Source organism: Biomphalaria glabrata, chromosome 13 (assembly GCF_947242115.1).
Source record: "Biomphalaria glabrata chromosome 13, xgBioGlab47.1, whole genome shotgun sequence".
Lineage (NCBI taxonomy): Eukaryota > Metazoa > Mollusca > Gastropoda > Planorbidae > Biomphalaria > Biomphalaria glabrata.
In genome coordinates this window covers 10,921,796-10,939,107 of record NC_074723.1, presented here as the reverse complement: position 1 = coordinate 10,939,107, position 17,312 = coordinate 10,921,796, and the positions used below count along the sequence as shown (strand labels likewise).

Below are 17,312 nucleotides of genomic sequence, written 5' to 3'. Positions count from 1 at the left end.
TCAAAAACATCCTCGCTTGTTGTGGTGTTATGCATAGAAAAGGGCTCAAGTAGTTCCTCGTGTATCTCAAAATTCCTGTCACCGGCCCTTATGAACATAGCCAACTGTGCTGCACCCGTTACATCAGTTGACTCATCAAGAGCCAATGAAAAGAATAAAAAATCAGAATTTTTTGTTCTTTAATTGTTTACGCAAGCTAACTGACATGTCATTTATTTTATCTCCCAGAAAGTTCCTAGTTAATGTTATTTCTTTGAATGCTTTCACCTTTTCTAGACAAATTACTTCGGCAGCTTTAACGACACACACTTCTTAATAAAATCACCTTCACTAAATTATGTGTGACAAATGTAAGTCTAACATATTGGCTTATTTGTAATGTGATTATTAACAATTAATAATAATTAAAAAGTGAACAAATCAACACTAAACTTAAAAGATAACTTGAAAGATAATTCGAAGTTAATAAATAAACGAAATTTTCGAGAACTTACTTGCTTTAAAAAATCTGATCATAGTTCATAAGTTCAACGAAGTTGGTTGTTACGTTTTTTTGTTTTTTTAAGCAAATATTTTACCCCAAAAGTAGTGGTGACTGTTAAACGCTTTATAATTTAACATTGTTTTGATAATTATTGAGGTGGCCAAGCGAGCCACGTGCAAAATGATCGGGGGCCGCATGCGGCCCGCGAATTTGACATGCATAGCGTTTGATGAATTTCTTTAATTAATAACAAAAAGTTAAAACTGCTTACATCGTCCCAGAACGGAGGTCATGGACATGTTGGACTATTCTCCATAATTATAGACATAACTCAAGACATAATTAGATTAGATTATCAACATTTTCTGATATTGTTTTGTATTGATTTCCATTGACGGAATACACACAAAAATTACTATGAAGCAGTAATTTCTGGGATTTCATGTCTAAAAGAAGGTCTGGCTGGCTTGGTTAAACAAATACACCTAGCAATAAAAAATCATAAAGAAAAAAAATGCAAGCCCCTACCTGTGATGTTGCCTTTGGCATTAGTGGATAGAGTGATGGCCTTCTGACTTCTGGGTAACCAAAGCAGATGCTTGAGCTATAGGCCTATGTGCAAACCACGACTTAAAATTGCCGTCAACGAGTTCGGCAATTTGCAGATTTCTATAACTTGGTGCAAAATGTGTAGATATATGTGTTTTTAGCTCACAGTGGCCTATATCCGGCTGGGTAGGCCCTACTGCTGCAAAACAAAAGGGCGACTAGGCGAGTATAGTTTATAGGACACTATAAATAATGTGTCCTACAATGTGGTCGTCAAGGGATGGTGTTCTAGCCATGAGTGTTATACATATTTTAATGTGCGTAAGTTGTCAACACAAATTACTCTGAGCTCTCTAAATTGAAAAGAACGCCAAAAAGATTCAATCGTTGGGGGGCGGGGGGAATTGAAATATTCAGCTTATTGTTAGGCCCTATGTCGAAAAGTAAGGTTTATGAAACACTGTAAGGCATCGAGACTGCGCTTGCTTTTTTTTTTTAGTGTAATGTGGATTGCGTAGACCAAAACCTCTCTATAGGCCAAATGTCGACCCAAGTGGCTCACAATCATTGACATTGCAAATATGTGAAAAAGACTTTTGAAAAAGTGAAAATTGAGGCTACAGAAGTAACTCGATCACGAGATGTTTATAGTGTTAGGTTTATATTCTTCACCAATATCTTGCCTGGGTTAGGGCTTACCAAAATCAGTTATTAGGCCTATATGGAAACAGATAACAAGGTCGTCCACGTCTAACAATTTTTTTTTAATTTGAGGCAATTAATGTTACCATTTGATTGATTCTAACTTTGTCAGTGACTGTTAGTTCAGTAAACATAGAATTGAAGCTAGGTGCTGAAACAAATGTGATACATGCATATTAGACATAAATGAATAGCAGTACCAGGGACAAAGTTTTTAAGAGAGAAGGTAGTGAATTAAAATGCTATGAAAATAAGGGAATGCGCCGACCAAGGCTCGAACCTGTGACTCTGGATTCGACACCACCGTTCAGTAAAGCGGGCATTTTTTTCTAGCGGCCCCCGAAAACGGAAAAGACGCTATTAGTTTTGTGTGGCCTGTCAGTCCGTCTGTCCATCCGTCCCGTTTAGATCTCAGAAGAGAAAATGAAAATCGGACATCATTATATTTTAGAGCATTCAAAGTTCTGAAGCAACGGCGCCTTTTTTCTTTTCTGAAAGCGAAAAATCTAATTTTTTAAATGAATTATGCAAGCAGTTTTTTTTTTAAATAAAATTACACCATTTTTACAACTATTCATTATTAATTGTAACAAACACTGGATGCTTTTTTTTTTAGGAAGGGAGATGGCTATTTGCCTTTTTTAAACTCATTTATGCAAATGGTCTTAGAGTTTTTATAAAAAAAAAATTATTTTTTACAATTGTATTGCTAAATTATGTAAGTTTGTCATACTAACTATTACATTTAACTTCTTTTTTAAAAAGAAAAAAAATCTATTTACTATGCAAATTAGTTAAACAAAATTTAAAACAATAATTAATAAGTAGTTTTTCATATTATCGCGTGAATGATGTGCACTGATTTCTACATGGAACACAAAACGATAAAACTAAAGAATTATTTTTTTAACGGAAATGTTTTTTTCTTGAGGTTTTGAATATGAGATTGACCATTTACAAAACAATTAGATCCTCATTATAAGACATCTAACTTTACATTCACCTATCTCTTGGTCTGCTGAACCTTTGGATATGTCAACCTTTTTTTCTCCATTCTTCTCTGTCTTTTGCCTTTGTTAGAATTTCATTATGATATCCATCCATCCATCCCAGTGGCGCTACAGCCCATTGAGGGCTCTGGCCTGCTTTAACACATCCTTCCATTCAGATCTCTCCTGGGCCTTTCGTCTCCACGCCCTAACCCCAAGCTGCTTCAGATCTGCTTCCACGTCATCTATCCATCGCATTCGGGGTCTGCCTTTGGGTCGCCTGCCTTTTGGTTTTTGCCTGTATACGATTTTCGCCCCTCTGTTGTCTGACATTCTTTCAAGGTGACCTGCCCAACGTAGTCTGTTCTTTTTTATTTCGTTCACTATTGGTGGGTCTTCATATAATTGATATAACTCATGGTTAGTGCGTGTCCTCCACCCTGTTTCATCCTGTATGGCACCATAGATTTTCCTAAGAATTTTTCTTTCCCAAGTGTTAAGTAAATTTTCAGATGTCTTTGTCAGTGTCCAGGTCTCACTTCCATACATTGCTGCTGGTCTTATTATAGTTTTGTATATTATTTCCTTGGTTTTCCTTGAAATCGTTTTGCTCTTAAGTAAATGGTGGGTGCTATAAAATGCCCTGTTGCCTGCTGCTATTCTTTCCTTTATTTCTGTTAGTAGGTCATTTTTGAAATTAATAGTACTTCCTAGATATTTGAAAGTTTGGACGTTTTCAAATTCGTGGTCTTTGATTTTGATATTTTGTCCCTCTGTTTGATTGTCTCTTGTCATTGTGATGTACTTGGTTTTACTGTCATTGACCTCAAGTCCTGCTGGTCGAGATGCTTCTTCTAGTTGTATGAAGGCTCTAGCGATGTCAGAGGTTTCTTTACCCAATAAGGCAATGTCATCGGCATAAGCAAGGTATTGTAGAGGTTGGCTGTATATCGTCCCTGTTGGTTGTGGACCCATGTTTTCTCTCCTGAAGTAGTTAGTAATCGTTCCCCTTGTGTTTATGTGTATATTTCTTATAACTCTCTCCAGTGTTAAATTGAAAAGCATGCAGGAAAGTGCGTCTCCTTGTCTTAATCCTCGTTTAATCCTAAATTCCCGTGAGTGTTCTCCTTGTATTATGACTTTGCTTTTTGAGTTGTTTAATGTCATATGTATAAGTCTTGTCAGCTTGTTGGGTATTCCAAAATCCTGTAGAGTGTCATATAGGTATTTCCTTCTGATACTGTCATAAGCCATTTTATAGTCTATAAAGAGTTGGTGGATTGGTATGTTGTATTCATGGCATTTTTCTAGTATACATCTTAGTGTGAAGATGTGGTCGGTTGTGGATTTGTTGGGTCTGAAACCACATTGGTAGTCACCTAAGATTTCTTCTGAATATTTTCCAAGTCTCTTAGTTATAAGCCTAGACAGTATCTTATAAGTCACATTTAGTAGAGAGATTCCTCTGTAATTACAGCAATTCATTATGATATTCTTTCTGAAAATATTGAAACCTGCCTGGGTGGACCACTTCTGATAGAATTTAATACAGATATTCTGAAAATATTGAAACTTGCCTTTTTTCATGCCTGGATTAGGGCTTACCAAAATCAGTTAATAGGCTTATATGGAAACAGAAAACAAGGTCGTCCACGTCTAACAAGGCGTGGCATCTTCTTCCATCCATCCATCCCAGTGGCGCTACAGCCCATGGAGGGCTCTGGCCTGCTTTAACACATCCTTCCATTCAGATCTCTCCTGGGCCTTTCGTCTCCACGCCCTAACCCCTAGCTGCTTCAGATCTGCTTCCACGTCATCTATCCATCGCATTCGGGGTCTGCCTTTGGGTCGCCTGCCTTTTGGTTTTTGCCTGTATACGATTTTCGCCCCTCTGTTGTCTGACATTCTTTCAAGGTGACCTGCCCAACGTAGTCTGTTCTTTTTTATTTCGTTCACTATTGGTGGGTCTTCATATAATTGATATAACTCATGGTTAGTGCGTGTCCTCCACCCTGTTTCATCCTGTATGGCACCATAGATTTTCCTAAGAATTTTTCTTTCCCAAGTGTTAAGTAAATTTTCAGATGTCTTTGTCAGTGTCCAGGTCTCACTTCCATACATTGCTGCTGGTCTTATTATAGTTTTGTATATTATTTTCTTGGTTTTACTTGAAATCATTTTGCTCTTAAGTAAATGGTGGGTGCTATAAAATGCCCTGTTGCCTGCTGCTATTCTTTCCTTTATTTCTGTTAGTAGGTCATTTTTGAAATTAATAGTACTTCCTAGATATTTGAAAGTTTGGACGTTTTCAAATTCATGGTCTTTGATTTTGATATTTTGTCCCTCTGTTTGATTGTCTCTTGTCATTGTGATGTACTTGGTTTTACTGTCATTGATCTCAAGTCCTGCTGGTCGAGATGCTTCTTCTAGTTGTATGAAGGCTCTAGCGATGTCAGAGGTTTCTTTACCCAATAAGGCAATGTCATCGGCATAAGCAAGGTATTGTAGAGGTTGGCTGTATATCGTCCCTGTTGGTTGTGGACCCATGTTTTCTCTCCTGAAGTAGTTAGTAATAGTTCCCCTTGTGTTTATGTGTATATTTCTTATAACTCTCTCCAGTGTTAAATTGAAAAGCATGCAGGAAAGTGCGTCTCCTTGTCTTAATCCTCGTTTAATCCTAAATTCCCGTGAGTGTTCTCCTTGTATTATGACTTTGCTTTTTGAGTTGTTTAATGTCATATGTATAAGTCTTGTCAGCTTGTTGGGTATTCCAAAATCCTGTAGTGTGTCATATAGGTATTTCCTTCTGATACTGTCATAAGCCATTTTATAGTCTATAAAGAGTTGGTGGATTGGTATGTTGTATTCATGGCATTTTTCTAGTATACATCTTAGTGTGAAGATGTGGTCGGTTGTGGATTTGTTGGGTCTGAAACCACATTGGTAGTCACCTAAGATTTCTTCTGAATATTTTCCAAGTCTCTTAGTTATAAGCCTAGACAGTATCTTATAAGTCACATTTAGTAGAGAGATTCCTCTGTAATTACAGCACTTTAACTTGGATCCTTTTTTGTGTATTGGGGTTATAAGAGCCGTTTCCCATTCTGTTGGTATTACTTCTTCTTCCCAAATTCTTGATATTAGTCTGTGTATTTGGGAATGTAAGTCTTTCCCTCCATATTTAATTAGTTCTGCTGTGATTTGGTCCTCTCCTGGTGCTTTGTGATTCTTCATGGTCCTAATTATTTCTGATGTTTCAATGAGTGTTGGAGGGTTCACTAAGGGATCTGGTCCCCCATGCGGCAGTTCATATTCTCCATTGTCCCCATCTTCAGTGGTATTTAGGATTTCCTCAAAGTATTCAGCCCATCTCTCAATGACCCTGCTGTTTTCTGTAATAAGCTGACCATCTTTGTTCTCACACATGTGTGATCTAGCTTGAAATCCGTTCTTTTCATCTTTAATTTTCATATACATTCCTCTCATGTCTCCCTCCTTTGCTAGTTCCTCAATTTGAGTAATCTTGGACTTTTCCCATTCCCGTTTTTTCTTTCTTAAAACTTTTGTGGCCCTTCTTCTTGCTTCATTGTATTGCTGTCTAGTGTTCCTGGTTTCTCTCTGTAGCATTATCATTCGGGCATTGTTCTTCTCTTCTATAGTTTGTCTGCATTCATCATCATACCACCCTATTTTCTCGTTCTTTTGTTTAAATCCAACTACCTCTTCTGCTGTTCTTTTGGTAGCATGCTTTATTATTTCCCAATGCTCATTTATGTTATTTTCGCAGTCCTTTTCTAATGTTGTCAGTTGTGTTTGGAGTGCCATTCTATAAGTTTCTGCAACAAGTGGATCCTTTGTGAGTTTTTGACTATCATATTGCTGTGCTCTCTTTCTTTGGTAATTGTGTATGGTACTTATTCTTTGTCTAAATTTAGCTTTTACTAGTAGGTGGTCTGAGTCAGCATTAGCTCCTCTGAAACTTCTTACATCTAGTATGTCTGATCCATGTCTCTTATCTATGAGTATATGATCTATTTGATTCTGGGTGTTGCCATCAGGTGAGATCCAGGTTACCTTGTGAATATTCTTATGTTGGAATTTTGTGCTGCTGATAGACATTCCTTTTCCTGATGCAAAATCCACTAATCTTATGCCATTATTGTTGGTCTCTTCATGTAAACTTTCTTTGCCAATTATTGGTCTGAATGCTGGTTCCTTTCCAATTTTTGCATTGAAATCTCCTAGGACTATTTTGATGTCATGCTTTGGCGCTTCATCATAAATTCTTTCCAGTCCATCATAGAAGGCTTCTTTTGTGTTATCATCTGCATCTTCAGTAGGGGCATGAACATTGATAAATGATATGTTGAAGAATTTTCCTTTCAAACGTAGTGAGCAGAGTCTATCACTTACAGGTTTAAATCCAATGACATTACCTACCATTTCCTTTTTAACAGCAAAACCTGTACCTAAGTTGTTAGTGCTTCCACCACTATAAAATATAGTATACTCCTTGGTTCTGAGAATGTCCGAGTCTTTCCACCTGATTTCCTGTAGGGCTACAAGGGGTATCCTATATTTCTTTAACACTTCAGTAAGTTGGGCTAGCGCACCTGCTCTATAAAGGCTTAGCACGTTCCATGTCGCAAAACAAAAATCATGTCCTTTTCCAGGCCTAGGTCGTTTTCCGTTGAGATCTGTCCGGGTTTTCTTGTGTGTATTAGCTTTCGTAACAGTATTTTTTATATGACAGAGTTGTTAGCCCTGTGCATAACCATCTGGGGGGCTGCCCCTTTCAGCTCTCTGGATAGCTGCCTTTATTTTCGGGTAAGGTGCCCTAGCCTTTGTGGATCCCTCCACTTCCTGCAAGGCAGCAGGTTTGATTTTGGTCCACCCCGGGTATTTTATTTCCCCGGTACCCACCATATCTGGAGGGCATTCCCCTATCCGCCACCTGGGGAGGCGCTCGATGGGAGATCAAAAACTCCACACGAGCGTGGCATCTTCTTAGCAGACCTAAAATCCGTGGGTAGTGGGTACCAGTATGTAAGAGGCTATGGAAGTCGCCTATGGCCGATACCTGTAAAGCTTGCCGCCCTATGTGCCAAACGGCACAGAGTAACATGTCAGGAGGTTTTAGTATGTTTTGAGTTTGCTCAACTGTATTTAGTCGTTAACTATTGAATAATTTTAAACAGAACAAATTATACTTCTACAGTTACCATATGTAAGTCAGTTTTCTTAGCAAATAGTTTTTGAAAATGTCATGGTATAAAAAATTATCGAAAGGTCAAGAAATCTTTTTTTTTTTATCTTTAACCTTTAAAAAAAAACAGCAGTAGTTCCGCATCATGTTTTCATATTTGTTCACCACTATATTAAATTTTTAAAAAATTCTGGAACGTCCCTTGAATTATGTGCGAAATGTGGACCATATTATTTGTGTGCTCCTCTTTTTGTACAAGGATGATTTACATTACTAGCACAATGCTGACAGGCCTAATTGGCTAACAACTGAAACGTCCCAGTTATTAAGGAGACATTTGACTATGGTACTCCACACCCTGAAATTACATTAAATAAGTACCGGCAAATAATTGTAACATGAAAACAAATTTATTTCAAACATGTTTATTTAACAACATTAATCCAAATGTTATTTCATGTTTTGACAAATGTACAAATATATACAAAACAAAGAGGTCATTGCCCTGAAACACAGAACTAACTTAGCAAACATCCACAGTGAGTGCAGTGCTTGATAAACTGAAGATTGTTACGCTATCTACAATTGTACGGTCAGGAGGGGTGTCAGTCCCCACTGGATAGAATGTGCAGGACAAAGTTGTAACAGATAGATAGGAACCAGTTTACAATGATATTTTTTTTTAAATTATGAAACAGACCTTTCTTAATTCTGTGGCATATCATTACTATTTTTGGTTAACTTAAGTTACTATTTAAAAAAATGATTGCAATGTTTTTCATTATACATTTTTTTTAATCTACCGGTACTGAAGATTATTTTCTGCCAAAAATACCATTTCTATGAAAATACCACCATGAAAACTTGGTTCAATGCTATACACACATAAACATAGATGAATGACATGTAAGGTAGAGAACTAATGCATACCAATATATTGAACAACAGATTATAGGACAATAACATATTATAATATAAAACATTTTATATTGAACTGAACAGATGGCTATAAACTAATGCTATTTATTCATTTGAAAAGTGAAATATATCCCATATTTTTTTTCTCTCAAACTTTTAGAACCAATACATTTTAGATTAGATACAATCACAAATAAATCTAATGGGCTCTGAAAATAATTTTACTTGAGCCTAAAGGTACATAATTTACTCATCAAATAATTTTTAAAAAGGCAGACAGCCAATTGATAAATCCTTAATTAAAGGTTTTAACTCATGTGCACAAACAATTCTCACCACTAATGCCTGATGAACAGTTTAGCATAGGACATTGCAAACATTTAACTAAACACATTAAGTCAACAATTTTATGTCATTAAACTCTCAATAGGTAATAGTTTGTATGACTTCTTCACTCTACCATCTCCCCTCTACTTCATAAGACCACTGAATAACTTGGAATCAACAAAGATGCACACAAGAAGTTTTAAGAATAGGAAGAGAGAATTCTAATAGTTAAAAAAGGTTAAATGGAAACATTTCTTTTAGAAAAAAAAATATTTGCAATGAGTAAGAAAAAAAAAACCAACAAAAAAAATGTGTTCAAAGGTTATATAATAGGTATGGTCCTACTATCTGACTATAAGGAACTGCCCATCTACGCATCACATTCTAATTTCTTTTCTGCTTTCAAATTGTAATTATTCGTGATAATTTGAAAGTAGGATACTATTTAGATGCTAAATCAAGGTTCTCAAGAATTTAAAACTTAGCTCTTGAAACATGACTTTTGTTGGGATAGTTCACATACAATTTGTCATTTGCCAAAGGAATTTTCTCTGTCCATAAAAATAAAAGAATATAGTGAGATGTATTTTAAAGATAAAGAAATTAAATAATTATATTCAAATATTTGATTTTACACAACAGGCATATGAGCCATTTTTATATTTGAAATAAGCTATTCTGAGGTCACATGGTCTGACAGGGGAACTTTACTTACTTGCATGTGAGATATCTCCCTTTTTTTTCTTCAAACTTTTAGAAACAATTTTAAATTTAATACAAGCACAAAGAAATCTAAAGGGCTCCAAAAATAATTTTACTTAAGTCTAAAGGTAAACAATTTACTCTTTCAACAATTTTAAAAGGTTGAGAATCACTGTTTTATAGAACTAAAAAAAAACACACCTTTAAACTTATTTTAAATAAATCAATGTAGCATACAAATGACTGATTCTTATTCATTATTTCTAGATCAAAACTTCAACAAGCATTCATTCAAGATCATTTTATTGCACATATTTATTAGAATGTCCCAGTGAGACTTGAAAAGTAAAATGATGTGCCTCATTCATTAGAAAAAAGAAAAAGCTTAAATTCAAAGTTAACATGAATGACAATACAAACACAATGAACCACAACCAGCAGAAACAAAAAAAATTGCCAGCATCATCCAAGAAGTGCTTTAATGCCCACCAATGTTTATTTGCGTTGCAAGAGCTGCCTTAACACACATCATCACTTTATTCAAACAAGAGTTTTTTAAAATTTATTTTAAGGTGCACACAGACAAAATGGGATGATTTTACATGTAGAGGACTCTTTTGGGATGAAATAAAATGTGCTCATTGGACAGGAACATACATTTTGAGTACAAGCACCCAGTCGTTTCATATAAGCTATCCTTTTTAATAATATTAGCATATGAAATGAACGTAAGTATTTAAATGAAACTTATACATTGTTTTCAACATTAATTTAAATAGTTTTATTTACTTTCAGTCATTTCTGTTTAAATAAAATATTTGACTAATCCTTGAAAATATTTTTTTTTGTTCTCAAGATCTAGAGTAGAAATCTTTCTGTTCTTGATCTCTGGGGGATCAGAAAATAAGACAGATTTGTACTAACTGAAAATGGTTGACATAAAGAAAATGGAAAATGGTTTACATTTAGTCAACAATTCTGTTAAACCACAAACTTATTTTTCAAGACTTGAAAACAAGAACTATTTCACATGAATAATAAACACTAAAAACTGTAATCTCTAAAATTCTATTGTAAGTGAAAGCATTTAATTATTTAACACACTAAAAAATGCTTCATCAAACAAATCACAAACTAAATGAAAAATTAACTGTATTTTCTTTTAGGATTTGTGTGTGTGTTTACATTAACAAGGTCAATACAATAAACATGTTTTTCATGTTCTTAGGTAAGTACTGGTTAGCCACACATTATACCATCAAAGATTTGATGGATACACACAATTTATGCAATTAGCTAATGTCTCAAAACAATGGATAAATCATTCTAAAAGAAAAGACAATGCAACTCTTCAATTAAACTGCAATGTAACTATTACTATTACAGCAGCTACAAATACTCTCACAATGTGCTGATACAACTGGATACACACAGTAGACAATAGGCTATGGCTACATTAAACTGTTATGGTGTCATCATATCACTGTACATCTATATCACAGTGTAGAAAACATTCATTGTAGAAATTATACACAGCAAAAAGTTTGAATACAACACCAGTGAAAAAAAAAACTATTACAAAAAAGTCCATAGCCTATTTAGTTCAATAGAAAACAAATGCATACAAAACTTTTGAAGAGGCAAAACTATTGAAGTTTGATAGTGGAATTGGTTTCTATTGAGACAATAAATGCTTAAAAAGAAGAAAATTGTATGAACATATTGGAAGATACTATCTTTTGATGGCACAACATTAAAAATACTAAATGCATTTAAACATCATAAGGAACCAATGGAGACTTGTGAATTAATAATAGAAAATTGCATAAATTGTATCTTATTAAGAACTTTAATGATGGGGTTCTTAAAATATACTTACGCATGCATATTGAATAAAGCTTGCTACTTTTGTACATGATCAACTTAAATAATCTTGTGATAAAGAAAATCACTTCTATTCATTTTCTCTAATAAATAAAGAACATAATAACTAAATCAATTAGTAATAGCTTCTAAACCAATTTGGTATTTTACTGCTTGATAAAATATAAATAAAGTGAATGTTTATTTCTAGTAGTACCACAAAGCAGGTGAAGTCTAGTTCACATTGTGTGGTAAGGAGATCAGTTGCCATGTGGGATGCATACATTCCTTAATTAAAAAAATACCTTTCTTATAAAAAAAAAAAGCCAGACTCCACTGAGATTCAAGCAATTAAACCTCAGCACAGTAGCCCCCTCATTTCAAATTCAACTGATGCTATTGTTTAGTTTTTTTTTCATTTTTAAAATAAAAAAAAATGTGCAAAAGTTTAATTCCAAGACAGAGATTTCAAAGTAATAAAATATGTACAGAATAATAATGGCAGTAAGGTTCAATGAACAAATTTGTTGAAACAAATCATAGCTTGCTACTTTCCAGTCTAACCATGAGAATTACCATTACCAAGAGGAGCATCTATATTGGCATCTTGATTGTCATGATCCCAATGCTGTACAACATTGTCAGTACCATTAACTTCATATACATTAGGGGAGCGTTCAGCTTGTCCCATGTCATTGTTCTCGGCATCTTCTTCCAAAGGCACCTCAGCCATTTCCTCGCTGGCTGCAGCTGCTCCAGATGCATCATTATTAACATCAACCCAATCTTCAGGACCCGCGTCACCATGAGGTGAATTGAACTGTGGGCTATAGCTATCTGAATTATTGTTCAATATTGGAGGATCTGAATGCTCTCCATTAGCCCAGTTAGCCATGATGTGACCACCTCCAGCAATAGCTCCATTAGGCTCATGAAAACTAGGACTGGGAATAGCAATGTCACCATTGGCCCCATGAAAGATAGGACTGGAAACTGCAATGTCATTGTTAGGTCCAGGACTGGGCACAGCTATGGCACCATTCAGTGCAGGGCTATACTCAACGTCACTGGCATTAATGCCATTGGGGCCACTAGGCTCAGGGCTGTAGTATGAACTACTGGAACTGGATCCTGAGGAACTTGAACCACTAGTGCTAGAGCTTGAACAGCTGATTTCACTTCCACTGATATCTGACCGACTGCTTGAGCTGAACTTACAGTCTAACTCTGAGCTTCTCACCCTTTTCCAAGAGTCACTAGTAAAATTGCTCACACTAAACTCATTGGTATCGTCCATGGACTCACTCCTATCAGCACTTGGAACATTGGAGCCTCTTTCATCTATGTTGTTGTATGTAAAACTAGCACTGGTGCAAGTTCTCTGAAGGGTGAAATAAGGAGAGTCTGACGATGCATTAGTAGGATAGTTAATGTGGTCATACATATGGCTTGCATAAGGACCTCTGCGCATGCCTGTGAATTGAGGATGATCACACTCTGCTTTATTGGTGCTGCCACACTCTTGACAAACATCTCTATAATCAATCTCTTCTGTAGTTGAAACACTGGGAGTTTGTCTGTTATCAGGCTTGGTGAATAGAATAAGAGGTCGCCTAAAGCCTAATTGAAAAGAAAAAAATAAATTTTACTCTTTGGTTTATCAAAATAAGAAGATATTTTTTTTGTGAAATAATATTTAAAATGCTTATTTACTACAAACTAATTCAATATATCTTTTAATTATTTTTTTAAAATTCCAAACATTTTGCTTTATCTTACTGTTAAGGGATAAAATGTACAATTAAACCCTTACCAGTCATTTTTATTTTTTGAGGAGTTTGCAGCCAGGTCTGAATTAAATTCTAGCTGATTCAGAGTATTTTACAAGAAATTAGAAAAATAAAATAAAACAGACATCCAGTTGTTGTTTTTTTTTATATTTTATTTATAACAACGAAAAATGTTCCAAACATGATGTCTGAATGTTTAGTTTTGAAAATTTATTTGTGGATGGTACTTTTTGAAGCACTCCCGAGGGTGCACTCCAGGGTGACGTAACTGACCAACTGAGAGTAAGTTTCACACTAGAATACTGTCTTACACCCACTGCCTGGTGTTTTTCTGTTACTGCAAACAATGCAGTCTTTAGTCTTTCTGTTTGGAAAGTTAGCTATGAAATATTGGAATTTTTTTTAGTCTCTGGCCACCCCCCCCCCCCCCCGCACCTCCTTTGATGCTGTGAAAAACGATCTTGGTCAAGCTATTTTATTTATTTTTTAGAATAATTTCACGATAATCATTTACTTTCTGCTTTATAAAATAGTAATTTAAAATTTAGGAATCAGGAAGTGGAACAAAAAGTTTGATATTTAACTTAAATTCGAGCCAAATTATTATGGCCCACTGGGTGGGACATTCGACCAGAACAGAAAAAAAAAAATGTCCCACCCAGTGGGACATTTGACCAAAATGTCCCACCCAGTGGGACATTTGACCGGACAGGGTTAAGAAAGTGCTCTCTCTATATATATTATATGTGAGAAAAACAAGATATAAAAATTACTGTGTTCCAAATCACTGCCTACATAAATAAGATTACTGGACACAGACCACTTCACTATAACTACCTTATTTTTATTGTGCTTAGAGTCGATAATTGCCTCTAACACACTGAAATAATGAATTTCTACCTTTTGCTTTAGTAATAGGAACTCCAATGACTTCACACTTGACAAATCCAATTGAAAGAAGATAATGTTTGAAGGCTTCAGGTTTAAGTTTAATGGATTGGTATGTCGCAAACATCTCAGGCTGAAGAAAAAAAAAACAACTATTAAGATGTATTAACACTATTCAATTATAGTTCAATATTTATTTTTCTTTAAATTATTTATGAAAAAATCTTTGGTAAGAAAAGTAAAAAATGTGTGTATATCATTTTTTCAGTAAATTTTTACTTAAAATAAGCAGTGTGTGATTGTGTATGTAAATATATATATATATATATATATATATATATACACACGTTCAAGGTCCTGCAATAGTTTGTGATTTATTGAACTTTCATTTGATGAAGTCCCTACCTCAGACTTTGCCTTACCTTATTCCTGGCCTTTCTGCATAAATATATATATATATATATGGAGGCACGGTGGCTGAGCGGTAAAGCGCTTGGCTTCTGAACTGGGGGTCCTGGGTTTGAATCCAGGTGAAGGCTGGGATTTTTAATTTCGGGATATTTGGGCACTTCTGAGTTCACCCAGCTCTTATGGGTACCTGACATTAGTTGGGGAAAAGTAAATGCAGTTGGTCGTTGTGCTGGCCACAAGACACCCTCGTTAACCGTAGGCCACAGAAACAGATGAAACATGATATACATACATATGTGGCACTCATTTTTCATAAAAGACAAAGCTTTAACTTTCACAATTTACTTACAGAAAGCTTAGCTCTTTTTCTATAAGTTGACCAAGGCTGAGGCTCCAGAATAAGTCTTCCGCCAGGACGCAGCTGTCTGAATACTTTTTGAAAGAAAAGCTTTAGCCCTGCATCTCCATTGTTCAGATGAATCCATTTTGTGATGGATAATGCTAAAATAGTATCGTATTCTTCCTTCTGAAGTTTGAGGATTTCTTCACTTCCTGGGACATAATTACCCTGAAGAATAACAATTTTAAAAATATGTTTAATAATAATATTAATTGGAAGCAATGTGTATTAATTAGTCCTTAAAACTACAAACCTAATTTAAAAAAGCAAAAAGGATTTTACCTGCAGAAAAAGTATGTTATTGGGAAACTGATCAGATGAGCCCATTAAAGGGTGAGCTTCAAGAGGGCCTTTAGTCATTTCAAAAACTCTGGGGTATTTGGAGGAATCCTTTCTTCTTAAACTTAACATGTGCCTAATATTTTGTCGAGCAGCTTGAATAAGTTTGCCGTCAATGTCCATGCCAAGGATTTTATGAGGATAAAACTGTTCAGCTAGTGCTAGGGTGATGTGACCAACATTACAACCAATGTCTAGAACATCTTTATCCTTAAACCAAGTCGGATTAAAATACTGTAGTCGTGGGTCAGGCTCTTGGTCTCTGTTTCTGTAGCCATAATACCTGTTATAGTTTCCTAAAGTAAACATTGGTTTCTTGGGAAACTTTGTTGGCTCATTGGCAGTGGCCTTTCCTTTTCCACCACTGATCTGACGCTTAAACTTTCTATCTGGACTCATGCTTATCGACCTAGAGCGAGAGCGCCCTTTGCTTGATGCGCTAGATTTTGTACTAAGAGTAGGGGTTGGGATTTCGTCCGGCTTTGACTTCTTTGGTGTGAGTTCCTCTACTGGTTGAGGGGTTTGTTTAGGAGAAACTGTATCATCATGAGCATTAATGTCAGATTCAGCATCACAGACAGTTTCTGATAGTTCTGTATCTGTGGCATTAGTGATTGAAATATTAGCTTGCTGAGTGTCATCATGTTTCTTTTTCTTTGACCTATGCCGTTTTTTAATTGTTGCATTTAAAAGCATGTCAATTACTTTCTGATCATGTTTGCCTTCTAAATTTAATGGATCTTCTATATTTGGGGGGACTTTTACATATACAATCTTTCTGAAATCAGGAGTAGGCAGTGGTGAACTTTCTGGAGTTTTTAAATTGAGCAGTCTTCCTTCTTCACTATGAGCTAATCCATTAAGATTTAATGGATCACGGGCATCACCACCCATTAGTTCCCATTTAGGCATATGATCTTTCTTAGGTCTTTGATCCATAGAAGCTAATCTTTTTCTTTTGAAAGGAACATCTTTGTCATGTGGCCTGCCCATGTTAGAACTCAAAGAAAGTCTTCTTTTGCGAAACTTGGGTGGATCTGGCAGGCCTTCTATTTTCAAATTTTTTTCTAACTGAGCATGTTTTCTTGAAAGCTCTCTCATTTCTTTTGATGTTGAGCGAGGTCTAGGGTAGATGGTTTTTCCTTGTTTACCTTGAAACCCTTTACTTTTAAATTTTCTTTGTGCTTCAGAATTTACCAATGAAGCAGGTTCAGACTCATACTCCTTATCATCTTTGTCTTTATTTTCAGCATCACTATTACTGCTGCTGCACTGTTTGTTATCAACTACAATTTGGCTATCTTCTTTCATGTCATGATAGGGGGAATAGGGTTTGGTAAAGATGTTAACATCACTAAGTTTTTCTTCATGATTGTCAAATACAACTCCATTATTATTACCGGTATTATAAGAATCTGCGTCTGTTTTTTTCTCCTCGTCAGCGAATATCGCAGTTATGACTTCACTTGTATTTGAAGATTCTGCAACAACAACGTCCATTTTGTGACCTTTTAATACGTGCGCTATACTTTACAATTTTGACTAAGTCTAGAATCAGATCTAGGTCTCTAGATCTAGACCCCTCTGACCAATAGAGATGAGGTCTCGCAAATGTAAACAGATTCAGAAGACAGATCGTGAATTGAACGACAGAAGGTCGAGGAAGTAAACAGCTGACAGCGCCACCTTCTGGCGTATTTCTTTAATAAACTAATATAAATGTAAACAACCAAGATAAAAATAT

The 17,312-nt window shown here is 35.5% G+C and overlaps 1 protein-coding gene across 1 annotated transcript; it reads right to left on the bottom strand.

The window, feature by feature from the left end:
- Window positions 1-8,339: 8,339 nt before the first annotated feature.
- LOC106067592 (7SK snRNA methylphosphate capping enzyme-like) lies at window positions 8,340-17,068 on the bottom strand. The gene is made up of 4 exons (XM_013226785.2): window positions 15,512-17,068; window positions 15,179-15,397; window positions 14,431-14,551; window positions 8,340-13,360 (listed from the first exon to the last, which is right to left on the bottom strand). Exons 1-4 carry the CDS (start codon window positions 17,066-17,068, stop codon window positions 12,300-12,302), a joined length of 2,958 nt encoding a protein of 985 aa, XP_013082239.2. The 3' UTR covers window positions 8,340-12,299.
- Between the last annotated feature and the right edge of the window lie 244 nt (window positions 17,069-17,312).

Coding starts and splice junctions, on each gene's coding strand:
- LOC106067592 (XM_013226785.2), bottom strand. CDS start 17,068: ATGGACGTTGTTGTTGCAGAATCTTCAAATACAAGTGAAGTCATAACT. Junction 14,552..15,178: donor GAAAAAGAGCTAAGCTTTCT/GTAAGTAAATTG, acceptor TTTTTTCTTCAG/CCTGAGATGTTTGCGACATA. Junction 13,361..14,430: donor TCCTATTACTAAAGCAAAAG/GTAGAAATTCAT, acceptor CTTTTCAATTAG/GCTTTAGGCGACCTCTTATT.